The sequence below is a fragment of the Amia ocellicauda genome, chromosome 14 (assembly GCF_036373705.1).
Source record: "Amia ocellicauda isolate fAmiCal2 chromosome 14, fAmiCal2.hap1, whole genome shotgun sequence".
In the NCBI taxonomy this organism is placed as follows: Eukaryota; Metazoa; Chordata; class Actinopteri; order Amiiformes; family Amiidae; genus Amia; species Amia ocellicauda.
Genome location: NC_089863.1, coordinates 4984694 through 5000667, shown reverse-complemented (window position 1 = coordinate 5000667; position 15974 = coordinate 4984694). Strand labels below are relative to the sequence as shown.

Genomic DNA, 15974 nt, shown 5'->3' with positions numbered 1-15974 from the left:
ATCTTTTTAAACTGGATCGCTTATACCGCATACAATTCAATCTCTAACTGAAGATTCAGCTAGGTTTCTGAAAAAGGTTTTATTTTTACTTTTCAATTCAGTCACATATTGGTCTATTGTCTCACCTTGCCGCTGTACTCATGTGAAGAAGATGTTCCGTTCGTATGTGATATTCTTTCTGGGTGTGCAGTATTCCTCGAACTTCTGCATTACTATGTCCTATTTGTCCTTGTCTCCGTCATTTACAAACGTGTTGAAAATTTCTATTGCGTCTTCAACCCCCACATGAAGGAACAAGGGGGTCTTCTGTTTCTCAATCTTATCCATTTTCATTTTATTTCAGTTTTTCTTCTGAAATGCATCGCTATATCACATACAAGACCTGGTTTTCGACTGAGGGCCGCTGTGACATAATAAACGCTCTGAGTGATGTTGTCTTTACTGCTTTGTTTTGGCCTATATGCTTTACCTGGATATTCGGAGTAAATGACTGTCCAATGATGCACTGAACTGGTCTTGGTCTCCCTTTCACACAGACTTAGTGTTTTCTTGAGCCTATTTTTGGGTGTTTGGGGGAAGAAATGTCCAGGAAAATCAGCTATCAAATATGTAAAAGACTTTAGTTTCTCTTGTTAATTTAATCTCAGCCAACAGTATCTGTGATAGCTAGCAAGACACATGAAAAACAAATAGAAAACAGTAAACAGTGTAAAGTGAAAAATGTGTGTTTGCTACAGTAGGAAATTATAATAAATGTTACTTGAACCTGTTAAAGTACCCTGAGAAAGAAACCAACTATAAATATTTGTTACAAAAGGAGAACTACTTCTCTCTCAGTGAGAGCCCTGTAGAGGTTTGTCCTGCAGTGAGAAATGAGCTCTCCCTGTCCCACCCCCTTCCCAGGCTGCACTCTCACACTCACGATATTTCCCACAAAATGAAACTGAAAGCAAGAGGCTGCACAGCGCTTTCTCCTGCATCCAGCCCAGCTCGTCCAGCTCCTCTCAACATTACAACACATCCGACACAATGGTGAGTTGTGCTCCTCCTGATGACGAGCAGTTTGCAATTCTGTGCTGAAGGTCGGGCTGGAGTTCCCAGTCAGGTGGTGACTTGCAGCTCACCTCAGAGCTCCTGGGGGTGCTCTTCATCACAACAAGGGGAGATATGAGCGATGGGCTGTGCTTGTCAGGGCTTGTATGCTTCTCTGTATTGTTGCTTCTCTGTCCCAACAGGGATAGTCATGTCTCTGAAGGTGATTCTGCAAAAGGTTTTTGTGAAACCTCTACTCTCGGAGATCCTTTCACAGGAAACACACGGCACCAGTCTATACTGTGGTCACGCTGTCTAAACCTGCTTCCAGCTTTGAGTAGTTTCCTCTGAAGCTGAGGGACCCCAGTCTACATGTTGCTAGAACAGGCAGAATGAAACATGTTGCTGCATTGTTGCTTCTCCTATCAGGAACACCATTGTACATGATGTAGAGAATGTAGATAAAGACGGGTGACAAATTTAAGGAAAAACCTGAAAAAATTAGTGGAGGAACATAACGAATGCAGGTACCTCCAAACAGTTGTACTGCATGATACAATTAAGCAATTAACATCCTATCATGCTCTGTGGCTCTCTTCCAGGATGACAATGCCCCGAACCACAGGGCATGAGGGTCACTGAATGTTGTGATGAGTATGAAAATGATGTGAATCATATGCTATGGCCTTCACAGTCACCAGATCTCAACCCAATTGAACACCTATGGGAGATTCTGGATCAACGTGTTAGACAGCGCTCTCCACCACCATCATCAAAACCCCAAATGAGGGAATATCTTTTGGAAGAATGGAGTTCATCCCTCCAGTAGAGTCCAGAGACTCGTACAATCTGTGCCAAGAGCATTGAAGCTGTTCTGGGGCTCGTGGTGCCCAACACCTCACTGAGACACTGCATGTTGTTTTTCCTTTCATTTCTCACCCGTCTGTATAATGGGTAGTCAATTATATTGCTAGTCACCGAGTTATCAGCACATAATTATTGTGCACATAAACATGTTAATGAACCTAATCATACATTTCTCAAAATGGGAACTTAAAATGCACACTGTTTCATCTGAAATTGCTGTTTAAAATTAATGTTTCAATACAAATCCCAGATTCACAGTTGGTGGTAAACAGCACATCTAATAAATAAATATTGTCCAGTCATTGTCAGTTCAAAATATCCCAAAATACATGATTAGCAACAATATTGAAAGTAAAGATATCCCGCATAGAAAACATTATTTTAGCTATGGACTCTCACTTAGTATACTTTCATAATGGTCAATAATGTTTATAATTTGTATGGCTATTAGCACTTTGAGAGTCCCAAAATACTACAGAGAGCTTCAAAGACAAGCTTCATAGAGCCTAAAGAGTTTGGACCTGAGACCATTAAAGATTTTGTTCCCTGATTCAGGCGGCCCGTCCTCAGTGCTGTTCTGTGTGTCCTCAGGACCCTAGGCAGAGTGGGCCGTGTGAGCAGGTGGACCACCTCCAGCAGCTGAGGGCTCTCCTCTCCAGCCTGTACAACAGCCAGGACCTCAGTGACCTTCTGATCATGGTGAACGGCAGCCTCAGCGTCCACTGCCACCGGCTCCTCCTGGCGGCCCAGAGCAGCGTCTTCAAGACCATGCTGTCCAGCCGGCGCTGGCCCGAGGCCCAGCAGCAGACCATCAGCCTCACGGAGGAGGAGCAGTGCCTGCCCTACTTTGAGGACTTCCTGCGGTACTTCTACAGCGGGGCTCTCACCCTCAGCACCGACAATGCCCTTCCTGTCGGCATGCTGGCAGACAAGTACAATGTTGTTTCTCTGAAGAAATGCTGTGAGGAGTTCATGGTCAAGAACGTGGCCACACCGGGCAAGTGTAACCGAGCCATCCAGTGGAGACAATACGCCAAACTGGCCGACCTCGCCGAGCTGAAGGAAGCCTGTGATAGATTCATTGCCTGGAATATGGACACAGTGATCTGCTCTCCTGTCTGGAGGTCCATTGACTCCGCTTACCTGTGCGACCTTCTCCAAAGGTCCGACCTGGTCGTGGAGAGCGAGATGACTTTGTTAAAGGCCGCTGTTGACTGGCTGGATGAACATCCAGACCAGTGCAGTAACATGTTACAACACATCCGGTACCCCATGATTCAAGCCAGTCAACTCTTTCAGTATAATGCTTCACACACAGCCGAGAAGCCTGTGAATTTGTACATACAGTCGAAGAGTTTGCTCATCTACCAGGCCAACTCCGTCCCTTTAGATATTCTCAAATCCAGTTATGACATCAATTCACCTCAGTTCTCCATGAGGTTCTATAAATCGATAAATAATGGGAACACCTGGGAAATCAGTAGATATCAGAGCCAGCAGAAGATTGAACATCAGATCAAATTTACTACTAGACTGCTAGAAGCTGAGTGTAACTGGTCTCTTAAAATTTACCCAAAAGGAGAGAGGGTCACTGTTCAGGAACCACAGTACAGTGCAGTCAAATCATACTACAATCAGTCGTTGTGTTATGTGGAGCGAGTGGTGAAGGACACTGACGACGTTGCCATCGCGTGGACAGTGGAGAACTGTCGGATGACTCAGTCCCCCCATAAACACAGACTCATCGTGCTGCTGCAGAAGTTCCACAACGGCGAATTCTTCGTCACTGACGTGCGGGACACTTTTGACTCGGTGCCGGGATGTGAGTATAAGATAGAAGACCTGATCCCAGAGTCAGAGCTGCAGCAGTACGTGAGCTCTGACACCTTGAGGCTGCACTTCATTGGGCAAACAGTGTGGGAGGTGGACTGAGACAGGACCAGTCAAGGCACTCAAGGGTTTACTGGGGTGCTCTTGGGTGCTGTCGAAATGTAGAGAATTAATCAAATCTATGAAAATTGAACATTACTAGTCTGTAGTTTCATACCCAGGATGCTACAAAGATCTACCAAAGTCCTGTTACCCTGTCTCTGTCTTAGGTTCATTGGTACCTTGGATTTCCTTGTTTTCCTTGTTGTTTTTAGGATAATCTATTCAACTAAGCCGTCTAGGATATTCAACCAGCTACACCAGTTAAACAGTTTAAAGGCTGTGTGTTTTGGGGCACAGGTATTTGGTTGAGGACTTAAAACAATGTCTTTGATAAACATCTGCTGCCTGAAGAACGCTGAGCAGCACCAATCAACTCATCAAACACAACGACAACAGTAATCAGCTCAGGTTTGTGTTCATTATTATGCATGTGGTGAATCTGTTTGTACAACTGTATTCTAATGAGATGTAATCACTGCTGATAGATAAGACTGCAACACTGAAGATATCTAAAGCTATGAAAAGGCTTCTCTGACTCACATCCTTAGTTCTTTTCTTCACTTCATGTCAGAGGAGGTTCTGGGGTTAATCTGTATTTATGTTTCTTTGTAATAAACTTGTTACTTCCTCATCCTCATCCTCCTTATTCATAAAATCACTTCAATATAAACCCATTTCTCTCCACTGTAGTAGTGTTGCTTTTTACCGCTAGAGGGCGTAAGTGAATCAGGTTTTAGTTTCAGTAATGGTGGCAATGTGTGAACAAGCAGAAACTCACAGTTGGCTGCTGCTGTTAAAAGAAAAAGTATTGAATAAGGCAAATGTGTTTTCCTATACAAGCATTTAACTCTGCAGGGAACAAAGCTTCACAGATAAGCCCATTGTAGTTATATTATACAAATGTCAAACAAACAAATAAATACAGACGGGTGACAAATGAAAGGAAAAACCTGAATAAATGAGTGGAGGAACATAACGAATGCAGGTGCCTCCAAACAGGTGTACTGCATGATACAATGAAGTAATTAACATCCTATCATGCTCTGTGGCATGTATACAAATGCTGAGCAGGCCCAGCTGACCTTGATTTTGATGGCAAGAGGAAACTATCTAAGTGACTTTGAAAGAGGGGTCATTATTGGGGCACCACAGGCGCTGGTCTACAGAGATGTGGGAAAAAGTGATCTGGTCAGATGAGTCATCCTTCACCATATTCTCGACAAGTGGGCGAGTGCATGTGTGGGACACCAAGAGAACGGGACAGGCCTGACTGCTGGACCCCTACAGTGAGGGGGTCCGGAGGCTCTGTTATGCTGTGGGGGGCATTTTCCTGGCATGGTTTTGGTCCACTTGTCCCCTTAGAGGGAAGGGTCACTGCAAATCATTACAAAGTTATTCTGAGTGATCACCTTTATCCTATGGTGACACATTTCTATCCTGATGGGAGTGTCTCTTCCAGGATGACAATGCCCCGAACCACAGGGCACGAGGGTCACTGAATGGTGTGATGAGTATGAAAATGATGTGAATCATATGCTATGGCCTTCACAGTCACCAGATCTCAACCCAATTGAACACCTATGGGAGATTCTGGATGGACGTGTTAGACAGCGCTCTCCACCACCATCATCAAAACCCCAAATGAGGGAATATCTTTTGGAAGAATGGAGTTCATCCCTCCAGTAGAGTCCAGAGACTCGTACAATCTGTGCCAAGAGCATTGAAGCTGTTCTGGGGCTCGTGGTGCCCAACACCTCACTGAGACACTGCATGTTGTTTTGTACATTCCAGTGCAATGTTCAACTGGTTCATGTAAAGATCTGGGATATGTTTGTTAAATGTTTCTGATTTTTCCAACAGTGTTTCAAAAAAGGACTGCAAAACTGTAAAAGCAATTACTACTACATAATTAATAATATTATTAGTCAATTAATAATTAATAAAGATTTATTTTCCTTTCTTTCTTAACATGCACAGTTAAATGTGAAAAACACACAACTAAGCCTATCCCCAGAATTAAAAGAAAACACAATTTTCAAGTTTGAATTGAACCGTGTACTACAAACATGTTATCTGTATAATTGATCTTATTCTTGAATAACAATAAATAAATACATAAAGTAATTTTCCTTTGGTTTTCCACAACTTACCTTCAATTTTCCCGTCATTTCAGTAAGAAAACATCGGTTACTGTTTTAAATGTAGTCCTTGTTCATCCTCCCTTGTTGCCAGTAGTTTGTGCACAGCTGTTCAGACAGCGCTGCCCGGTGCGGCACTTATAACCGCTTTTTACAAAGGAGGGACACATTGTTATTTTGACTGTTATTTTTAATGAACTCAATTACTGTACCTTCCTTCCCGGCCTACAGTGATTTATGTCAGTAATACCCACAACACAACAAGACTTAAACCAACAAACAAACACACATAGACTCAGGCATTATATTTTCTGTCATTGAAAACACAATACAGTGATCAGAGCTTCTGCAGGACTTTTTCTTTCTTTACCCTGATACACAAAACATACAGGAAGGAGAGCAGAAAGGGGCAAAACCAAACGCAACATGTTGGTGTTTACGGGAAATTCGTTTTCTTTTTGTTCCTCAGACACTGCCACCCTAACCCCCAGCAAGGAACAGTAGAGTTAGCTGTAATGCACCGCCCTTTTGTGAGACGGCAGGCATTAATCACATGGCTCCAGTCGCTACTAGGTTGGACAGTTCGGACTCCGGCTCCTTGCCCGGGCAGCTGTGAGAGGAGACTGAGTCGTGCTTGTACCAGGCCCGGTCCAGGTCCACCGCTTTCCCCTGGATGCTGAACTTCAGCAGGCAGCCCTGGAAGTAGTCCTGGTCCTGGGAGCCATTGTAGCATGAGCTGTCTGCCAAGTACAGACGCACACAGGCACACAAACACACACAGAGAAAGTCAGGGGTCACCTAGGGGCTTTGACTGCTGCGCCTCACCCACACCTAGAACACCACAGAGTTCACACACCTAGAACACTACACTAGAATTTCCGTACACAACATTGTACTACACTACACTGCAGAATATTACACTACCCTATACCGATCAAGCTTCCTTTACTTCATTCACACCTCTCTCAGATGCTGAAGTTTCCACTCTCCTACGTCACAAACCTACAAAGTGTGCCCTGGACCCTCTCCCTTCTCGCCTCTTCCAAGCAACTGCTCCTGATCTTCTCCCCTTCATCTCCTCCCTCCTCAACTCCTCACTCCTCTCTGGCTGTTTCCCCTCTCCTTTTAAACAAGCTGCCGTCATCCCACTCCTCAAGAAACCAACCCTTGATGCCACCTCTCCTCAGAACTACCACCCTGTCTCCCTACTCCCCTTCTTCTCCAAGACTCTCGAGCGGGCGGTCCACCGTCAGCTCTCTGACTTTCTGTCCCAACACTCACTCCTTGATCCTCTGCAATCTGGCTTCCGCACAGCTCACTCCACTGAGACGGCTCTCCTGGGTGTCACTGACTCCCTCAGCTGTGCTCGGGCACCTCCCTCTCCTCAGTTCTCATCCTCCTTGACCTCTCTGCAGCATTTGACACCATTGATCACTCCATCCTCCTCTCCTGCCTCGCTGACCTTGGGATCTCTGGGACTGCTCTCACCTGGTTCTCCTCCTACCTCAGCGACCGGACCTACCAAGTGACATGGCGAGGCTCCTCATCCACCCCCCAACCTCTCCTCACAGGCGTTCCCCAAGGCTCCGTCCTGATCTTCCTGTCTTTTCCCTCTTCTGACCCTCTCATCCCCTCTCGCATCTCTTCCTGCTTGTCTGCTATCTTCGCCTGGATGCACTCGCACCACCTCAAGCTCAACCTCTCCAAATCAGATCTCCTCTTTTTCCCCCATTCCTTCTGCTGACCTCCCCATCTCGATCCCCTTGGAATCCACCACACTCTCTCCTTCTTCTTCCGCTAAAAATCTAGGAGTCACCCTCGATCCTGCGCTCTCCTACACCCAGCACATCACCACACTGACGCGCACCTGCAGATTCTTCCTGAGCAACATACGCCGGATCCGTCCCTTCCTCACCGACTACTCAACTCAGCTACTCGTCCAGTTACTGGTCCTCTCCCGCCTGGATACTGCACCTCCCTCCTGGCCGGCCTGCCTGCATCCACTACCCGCCGCTCCAGCTCATCCAGGACTCTGCGGCTCGTCTGGTGTCTCTCTGCCCGATTCACACGCTACTCCACTGCTCCGCTCCCTCCACTGGCTCCCGATAGCGGCACACATTCAGTTCAAGACACTGACCCTCACCTACCGCTGTCTCGACCACACCGCACCAAGATACCTTCAGACCCTCGTCTGTCCATACATCCCCTCCAGACCACTGCGCTCCTCCAGTGCCAGGAGACTAACTCTGCCTCCTCTCCACTCCTCTTCCTCCAGAGCCACTCCTTCTCATCCCTGAACCCTAAGTGGTGGAACGACCTGCCCACCGAAGTCAAAACAGCAGAGTCCCTGACCTCATTCCAGCGCTTACTCAAGACACATCTTTTCAGACTGTACTTATAATATTTGTCATTGTAATCCCCGTTAGATAGCATTTCACAGAGCGTTATTATGCTTTTTGTGTTTTTATTTGTTTTCCTCCTTGCACCCTTTCCCGTAGCCCTTGACTGTAACCCTACATCTTGACAGCACTTAGCTTTTACCGTCCAGGATGTAGGACCTCACTTACTGTACTTGCCTGTGTAAATTGTAAATTGGAATTTGTAAAATGTATTATATTTTGAATTGCTATGTTTTATGTTTTTACTTAACTGTATTTTTGTACTTTGTTTTGCACTTATGTTGTAAGTTGCCCTGGATAAGGGTGTCTGCCAAGAAATAATATTAGTATTATTATTATTATTATTAATAATAATAATAATAATAATAATAATACGTTCCTTATACAATCTTGTTAAAATAATTAAAAGGAAATGATTAGTTCAATTAAGGGTTAAATGAAGTAACTGAGAGATCGGTTGGAACAAAAACCAGCAGGGTAGGGGCTCCTCCAGGAGGAGAGTTGGGGACCACTGCTCTACACTATAGTGCCCCGATATCAGGGGCAGTATGAGAGGAACAGTGGTGTGGGAACGTGCCCCCTTACCTGGCACCCCACCGACGGCCAGCAGCACCCCGCTCTCCCAGGTGTCCAGCCAGTCTGCCAGGTCTCCTGGCTGCAGCATGGGGGCGCTGGTGCCAGTCTGGAGCTGCATGCCATGTTCCCACACACTCACTGCCAAGCTGGCCTCCCCCAACGAGGGGAATGGCAAGAATGTGTCTCTGCCGCACACTGTCAACTTCAGCACCTGCAGAGAGAGATGGGGAGGGAGAGGGAGAGATATAGAGAAAGGGTGAGGGGGAGAGATGGAGGGAGGGAGAGAGAAGGATGCGAGAGGCAAAAGGGAGAGATAAAGGGAGAGAGGGAGGGAGCGAGAGAGACAGAGCGTTATAGGCATCTGGGACCGCAGATGAGGAAGAGGAGTGGAGGAGCAGTGAGGAAGAGGGAGGGGGAGGGTCGCACCTCGGTGTCCTCTTGCAGCGTGGCGGTGATCAGCGTCTCATTCTGCCTGTTGAGGACGGCGAACAGCGTCCCCCTGTGTCTCTCGGTGTGGACGCTCACTTCCACTGTGATCCTCCTGTCCGCCGCATCCAGAGGGAAGTCTGGCCCCCAGGGACACAAAACAGCCTTTTAGGGATGAAAACTACAAACCACTGCATTGTTTGGGGGGGTTTATTGGGGTGCCAGGCTTCACCAGTGGCTGTGTTTACATGCTGTGAGGGGGTCTGGTGGCATGGTTTGTATCTGTCAGTTACCATTTCTAAAGTTTTGTATGGGGGAGGCTCAAATCCATACTGCCTTAACCTGCACTGTTAATGCTTTTATTATTATTGTTATTATTGTTATTATTATTATTTCACTTTCAATCTGTCACTGAGCATGACAAGCACTTCATTTGATCACATCACCCCTGTACTGTCTTCCCTTCACTGGCTACCCATTGAATTTTGAATTTAAAGCACTTTATGCCACCAGTCCTCGTTATCTTAGAGAGCTTCTCCGTTCCAAACTGTTTCCCCATCTACCTCGGTCCGACGATCAAAGACTTCTTTCTGTCTCAAAGACTCATCTCAAAACAATGGGGTGTCGTGCATTGTGCTCCCTCAGCCCTAAACCATCGCTGCTGTTAAGTCTGGGCTAAAGACACATTTTTACCAGCTGGCTTTTGTTGTGGTTTCTTTTGTCTGTTCTATATGAAGATTTAATTCTTATTGTCTCGTCTTTAGTTTTCAATTGTTTGTTATTATTAATTGTAATTGTTGCTGACGTACAGATTTGTGATTTCTGTGTGAAATGAAAACCGCTCTATGAATAAAATGTATTATTTTTATCATGATGATGACGTTGTTGATGATGATGATTTTTTACAAGCTTGTGATCGTAGCTGGTAAGAACCACGCCGCTTTGGTCGGGGAGCACAGCTGCAGTTCTCTCCGTCGTCCCCAACAGGCATGTGCGTCTGTGCGGCGCTGCTCACCCGTGCTTTGCAGGAGGGCGAGCCCGGTGCCGGGGAAGTAGCTGCCCCGCGACAGGTGCTGGAAGCAGAGCTTGGGCGGCGCGTCCAGGTGAGACTCCCAGGCTGCGCTTAGGTTCAGCCAGTTTCCACCCTGCAGGCAGCCATCCATCTCCGGTCTCAGCTGGGAGGCGGACAGAGAGGGGACGCCAAGATGGACGGACAGACACAGAGACACACACAGGACATGAGAAAGTCATGAGACAGAAACGGGGACAGATATGAGACCGACATGGGTTACAGGATGGACATGAAGACAGACAGACAGATATGCAGACAGACAGACACACACACACACACACACAGACTGATACAGAGCAGACACACAGGTATAGGACAGATAGGAGTTGCTTCTCTGCACCGTAGCTACTTCTCATCTTGCTAAATGTGCACTTTTGAACTTTGAACCTTAATGATTGCTGTAAGAAAACAAGTTTTGCGTTACCCAACCCCGGTCTGACCTTGACTGTGGGCTCAGAGCAGCAAGAGTGTCTGTGTGTGTGTGTTTGTTTCTGTGCGTCTCTGTGTCTGTCTGTATCTGTGTGTGTGTGAGAGAGTTTGTGTGTTTGTCTTACTGGGCTAAACAGCAGGGAGCTGTTGACGAGGATCCCCCCCAGCGCCAGGCGGATCTGCCCCTGCAGCTCAGGGTCCATGTTGGGGGAGTACAGCCCCACGTTCAGCACCGCCGCCCCGTCCACCTCCAGCACAACAAACTGCCCCACACTACTCACCTGCACCTGGGGGTGAGAGAGGCAGGGGTAAACGGACGGAGGAGGGAGGAGGGAATGGATTGTAAGTGAACAAATTAAAAAAGAAAGACAAAGGAAAATGAAAGAGGGAGAGACAGGAAAAGCCAATCAAAAGAGAGAAGAGAGACAGAGGGGGCGTGGGGAGGGGAAGCGTATGGGGGGGAGTGGTGTTACCTGGTGCCAGAGGCCGTCGTCCAGGCGTGGACCCCCCGACACGGACACCCGGGCATCTCCCTTGCCGATCTGCATCTCGGGCACCCCCCCCCGCAGCGCCAGCACGAACCAGTCCAGCCCTGCCTTCGTGTCCCCGTAGAACACCACACCATCGGGGTCAAACGAGCGGAAGAAGAATGAGGACTTTATGCTGCAGAGAGGGAGGGAGAGAGAGAGACAGAAGGAGAGAGGGAGAGAGGGGTGAAAGGAGGAGAGAGACTCATGATATACTCACAGTGCACCAGGCCAGACTCATTACATACCCACAGGAACAGCGGACGGTTCCTTAAAACTAGTATATTAGACGTGTCACGGATGCTGACTCCTCCCACTGGCTCACACGCGTCACAGATATAGAACATAGAGACTCCACCCACAGACATCAATAGCCAATCCATGAGTTTTGAGGCCCTCCTTGAGTACCCGGATGTTTTCTTTCAGATATGTTTTAGCAGATTCTTCCACCGTTTCTTCATGCCTTTTACATATCGCACACAAACTTAACTTTTATTTGATTTGTTCACACACCTTGAGTTTGAGTGCAAATCTCCCCAAAAGTATATATGTTTCTGCATTGCATTGCAATAACAAGGACACATTTTCATATACTGTAATCTGTTATCATCGCTGCTTTAGAGAACCGTCAGTCCATTTTTTTTTCTAGTGACCTAAAGACTCCCAGAATGCATTATGTGATTGACTAGTAAGGATGTATTGTTTTATGCAACTGTTTTAACTGACTGTCTATCATTAGTTAACTTATACTGTAATTATACTACTGTTTATGCAACCGGCCCCAGGGCTGACCCTGCTGGACTGGACTGTGTCTCTGCAGGACCAGGGCTGAGACCCTGCTGGACTGGACTGTGTTTCTCAGGACCAGGGCTGAGACCCTGCTGGACTGGACTGTGTCTCTCAGGACCAGGGCTGAGACCCTGCTGGACTGGACTGTGTTTCTCAGGACCAGGGCTGAGACCCTGCTGGACTGGACTGTGTTTCTCAGGACCAGGGCTGAGACCCTGCTGGACTGGACTGTGTTTCTCAGGACCAGGGCTGAGACCCTGCTGGACTGGACTGTGTTTCTCAGGACCAGGGCTGAGACCCTGCTGGACTGGACTGTGTTTCTCAGGACCAGGGCTGAGACCCTGCTGGACTGGACTGTGTCTCTCAGGACCAGGGCTGAGACCCTGCTGGACTGGACTGTGTTTCTCAAGACCAGGGCTGAGACCCTGCTGGACTGGACTGTACTACTAGCTCAATGACCATCGTGTCGTAAAGACCTTTGGCAGTCGCCTCAAGGAGTGGAGGACCCTGAAGGACCTTTTTGATTCTCCTATAGAGTGGTGGGAGATGGTAAAGGTTAGAACCAAGAGCTACTTCATTCAGCTAGGGAAACGGAAAGCTTGCGAGAAGCGGGTGAGATATTTCCATCTGAACGCCGGCGTCCAACGCTCAGAGGCTTCGACCTGGCTGATGCGTTGGCCCGGGTGAAACTGAGCCTTTCTGCCCCCTATAGGGAGGAACAGGAAAAGTTCAAGGTCCTTTCCAGGGTCCGTATCATGGAGGACATTGAGAAATGCAGCCGCTTCTTCTTCAAGAAAACAAAGGAGAGGTGGCCTGCAATGTCCTCCATGATCAACTCCTTGGGGAGGGAGGTAGAGGGCAGAGAGGCTGTTGAGACAGTGGTGCGGGACTTCTACAGGGAGTTGTACGATCAGAAGGTGGTGGATCAAAATCTAATCCATTACTTTATGTCCCTGTTGGAGTCCCGCAAGGAGGGGGGCGAGGAGGCGGAGGAGGATCCAGAGATCACCACCACGGAACTCTCCCAGGTGATAAAGAGTCTTAACTCTGGAAGGACACCGGGTCCCGATGGGATCCCTGCTGAATTCTATAAGGTCTTTTGGGAGGTGCTTAAGGAAGATCTGGCTCAGGTCTTGGGGTCGGTGTACAGAGAGGGTAGATCAGGGGCTGACAATGCCATGCTGCTCAGGGATGTCATGGCCTACTCATAAGAGAGAAGACTTCCACTGATCCTGATCAGCACGGATACCTGCAGCTTGTTATGGAGAGGATGGGTCTCGCTCTTGGCTTGAGGAGGTGGGTGAAGATTATTTACAGCAGCCTAAGCAGCAGGATCCTGCCACCTGCCACCTGATCAAACCATTTACAGTCAGGTTGGGGGTCCTTTGTTTGGAGCCGTTCATGCAGGCGATCTGCCGGGACGCCTGTGTGACAGGTTTCCATCTCCTGGGCGCCAGCGGAGAGCAACTGAAAGCCCTGGCCTACATGGACGATGTGGCTGTGGTCTGCACGGAGGCGCCGTCCGTGGCCAGGGTGGAGGAACTGCTGGACAGCTTCTGCAGGGCGACAGAGGCTGCTGTGAATAAGGCCAAGAGGTCTACCTCTCTCAGGCATGGCCTGTCAGCTGGGGCCCGCCCACCATGTTCCCTGTGACACCGGCTATCAAGGTTCTTGACGGGACCAACACGGGCACCCGGAGCTGGGAGGAAGCTTTATCCAAAGTACAGAGGAAGATCCACGGCTGGAGCACAAAGACCTTGACGATGGCTGGTAAGGTGCTGGTCGTAAAGGCCATCCTCTTCCCAATACTTCTCTACGTCAGCATGATATTTCCCCCAGACAGGCACACCGCAAAATTGATCACCAGAATTATATTTTGGTTTGTCTGGGGGAGTAAAATGGAGAGACTGAAATGAGTGCAGATGGTGAAAGGTGCCCTGGATTGAGGTAGGGGGGTCCCAGACGTGCGGCTCATTAAGGTGCAGGGGCTGGCATATGTGATTAAGAACATACAGGCTGCTGGCAAGAAAGTGAGTTTTATGAACCGATTTTACTTTGCCAGCAGCCTGAGACTACTCGGCCTCTGCGCCATGGACAACACCACAAAGCCGCACTGGTCTCCTGGGACTATAAGACCATCTGTAGCCAGATGAGATCTACCCAGAAGACCAGCATAATAGAAGATTTCCCTCCCAAAACCTGCCAGAATATCTGGGCTAATGCTATGCATGTTTGCCTCACAAATACGCAGAAAGATGTCTCCTTGATGGCCGTGAGTCGGTGTCTCCCCATCGAGTATTCATGTACAGAAGGGGCTTAGCCCTGTTTGATACCTGTCCCTACAAGGGCTGCCTGGGAAGGGAGACAGAGGCTTATATTTGTAAGGACTGCCCCTCCGTTTGCAGGGTCTGGCTCCTGTTCTTTACATTCCTCCACAGGTTGGCCATTCCTGTATGGAAGACCGCCCGGCAGATCCTGTATGGACCAGCCAGGGGCCTAACATCATCTACCCTGAGGTGCTGGTGGCGTGTCGTCTGCGAGGTGAAGCAGGCATGTGGGAGGGACGTAACATCTGTCTTTTCAACAAGCAGAACCTGGACCTGAAAGTCATCGCACAGAGGGGCTTGGTCCTAGTGAGAGACCATGTCAATCTGGAGATCCACCAAGATCATATCCAAGATCTGGGGGAGCTCAGTATCCCATGATGGGACCCTACCTCCGGGGACAGATACTCCCCCTGCTGGAGCCCGAGTCCAAGAACTTTAATTGCTTTATTAATGAAAATTATTGTTTTTTTTTTAATGATTTTAATTGTTTTTAATGTAAAGACACTTGTTTTCTTGTTTCGATAGTTTGGTGTTTTGTTATGTTTTTTTGCCTAATACATTGACCGTTCTTATTCTCTTTAAATGCATCAGATTTTTATTTTGTTTTGTTTATCTGATGCATTTCCCTTTAATTTCAATGTACTAAACTGTTTATCTTAATTGTTTATTTTCTTTTGGCAGTTTGCCATTTTAGCACACCTTGATTGCTTTAATGCATTTTGTTTTGAATCCACATTTGTATTTTGGTTAAAATCACTAAAGGATTTTAAAAGTTTTAAATGATTTTAGAATTGAATTTTACATAAAATGTAATAATAAGTATTAAAATTTTGAATGTCTTTATTATGTATTGTAAAATACATTTACCAATAAAACAGTATTTTACTACTACTACTACTACTACTACTACTACTACTACTACTACTACTACTAATAATAATAATAATAATAATAATAATAATAATAATAAATCAGCAAGCGTTACCTGGTGACCTCGGACAGGTTTGCCTTCATGGTGGTGAAGGGCTGGATCTCTCCCCATCGCTGCCCGAGGTTCAGCGCGTGCTGGTCTGTCAGGTAGCTGTGCCCCGGGTCCCGCCGGACCCTCCTGGTGGCCGCGCTCCGCACCCGACACCCGAGCAGTGCCAGGCCGACGAGCAGCAGTACAGCGCCAGCCCTTCGCATATTCATACTAAATTAGTGTCCCGACTTGTGTGCCGTTATGATTAATATGATGATGAGGAGGTATTATTCCACACACTGGGCTTGTGTCGCGTGTCCCACAGTGTGGACCCACTGCCCTTGGACTCACACGCACCCCCGGGAAGTATCGATTTGCAGACAGGAGGGCGAGGACAAAGGCCGCACGGGTGGGGGGTTAAATATTGATCTATTTATCATTATTTGTTTAATGTCATTTCCTGCCCTTTTGGGGGTGGGATTCTGATTCAAAAAAGCAA

The 15974-nt window shown here is 47.5% G+C and overlaps 2 protein-coding genes across 2 annotated transcripts; one reads left to right on the top strand and one right to left on the bottom strand.

The window, feature by feature from the left end:
- The first annotated feature begins 949 nt into the window (after window positions 1–949).
- Window positions 950–4462, top strand: LOC136768390 (BTB/POZ domain-containing protein 17). Its single transcript, XM_066722575.1, has 2 exons — window positions 950–1032; window positions 2491–4462. Exons 1-2 carry the CDS (start codon window positions 1030–1032, stop codon window positions 3829–3831), a joined length of 1344 nt encoding a protein of 447 aa, XP_066578672.1. The 5' UTR covers window positions 950–1029; the 3' UTR covers window positions 3832–4462.
- A 1676-nt stretch (window positions 4463–6138) lies between these two features.
- shbg (sex hormone-binding globulin) lies at window positions 6139–15822 on the bottom strand. Its single transcript, XM_066722584.1, has 7 exons — window positions 15500–15822; window positions 11345–11534; window positions 10997–11158; window positions 10386–10545; window positions 9371–9510; window positions 8954–9155; window positions 6139–6709 (listed from the first exon to the last, which is right to left on the bottom strand). The coding sequence occupies exons 1-7, from the start codon at window positions 15703–15705 to the stop codon at window positions 6519–6521; spliced, it is 1251 nt and encodes a 416-aa protein (XP_066578681.1). The 5' UTR covers window positions 15706–15822; the 3' UTR covers window positions 6139–6518.
- Between the last annotated feature and the right edge of the window lie 152 nt (window positions 15823–15974).

Bases quoted from the DNA above. Each gene is read 5' to 3' on its own strand.
- shbg (XM_066722584.1), bottom strand. From the start codon at position 15,705: ATGAATATGCGAAGGGCTGGCGCTGTACTGCTGCTCGTCGGCCTGGCA. The intron at 11,535-15,499 runs GTAACGCTTGCT...CCCTCTCTGCAG, and splicing joins AACCTGTCCGAGGTCACCAG to CATAAAGTCCTCATTCTTCT. The intron at 10,546-10,996 runs GTAAGACAAACA...TCCGCCTCCCAG, and splicing joins GCTCCCTGCTGTTTAGCCCA to CTGAGACCGGAGATGGATGG.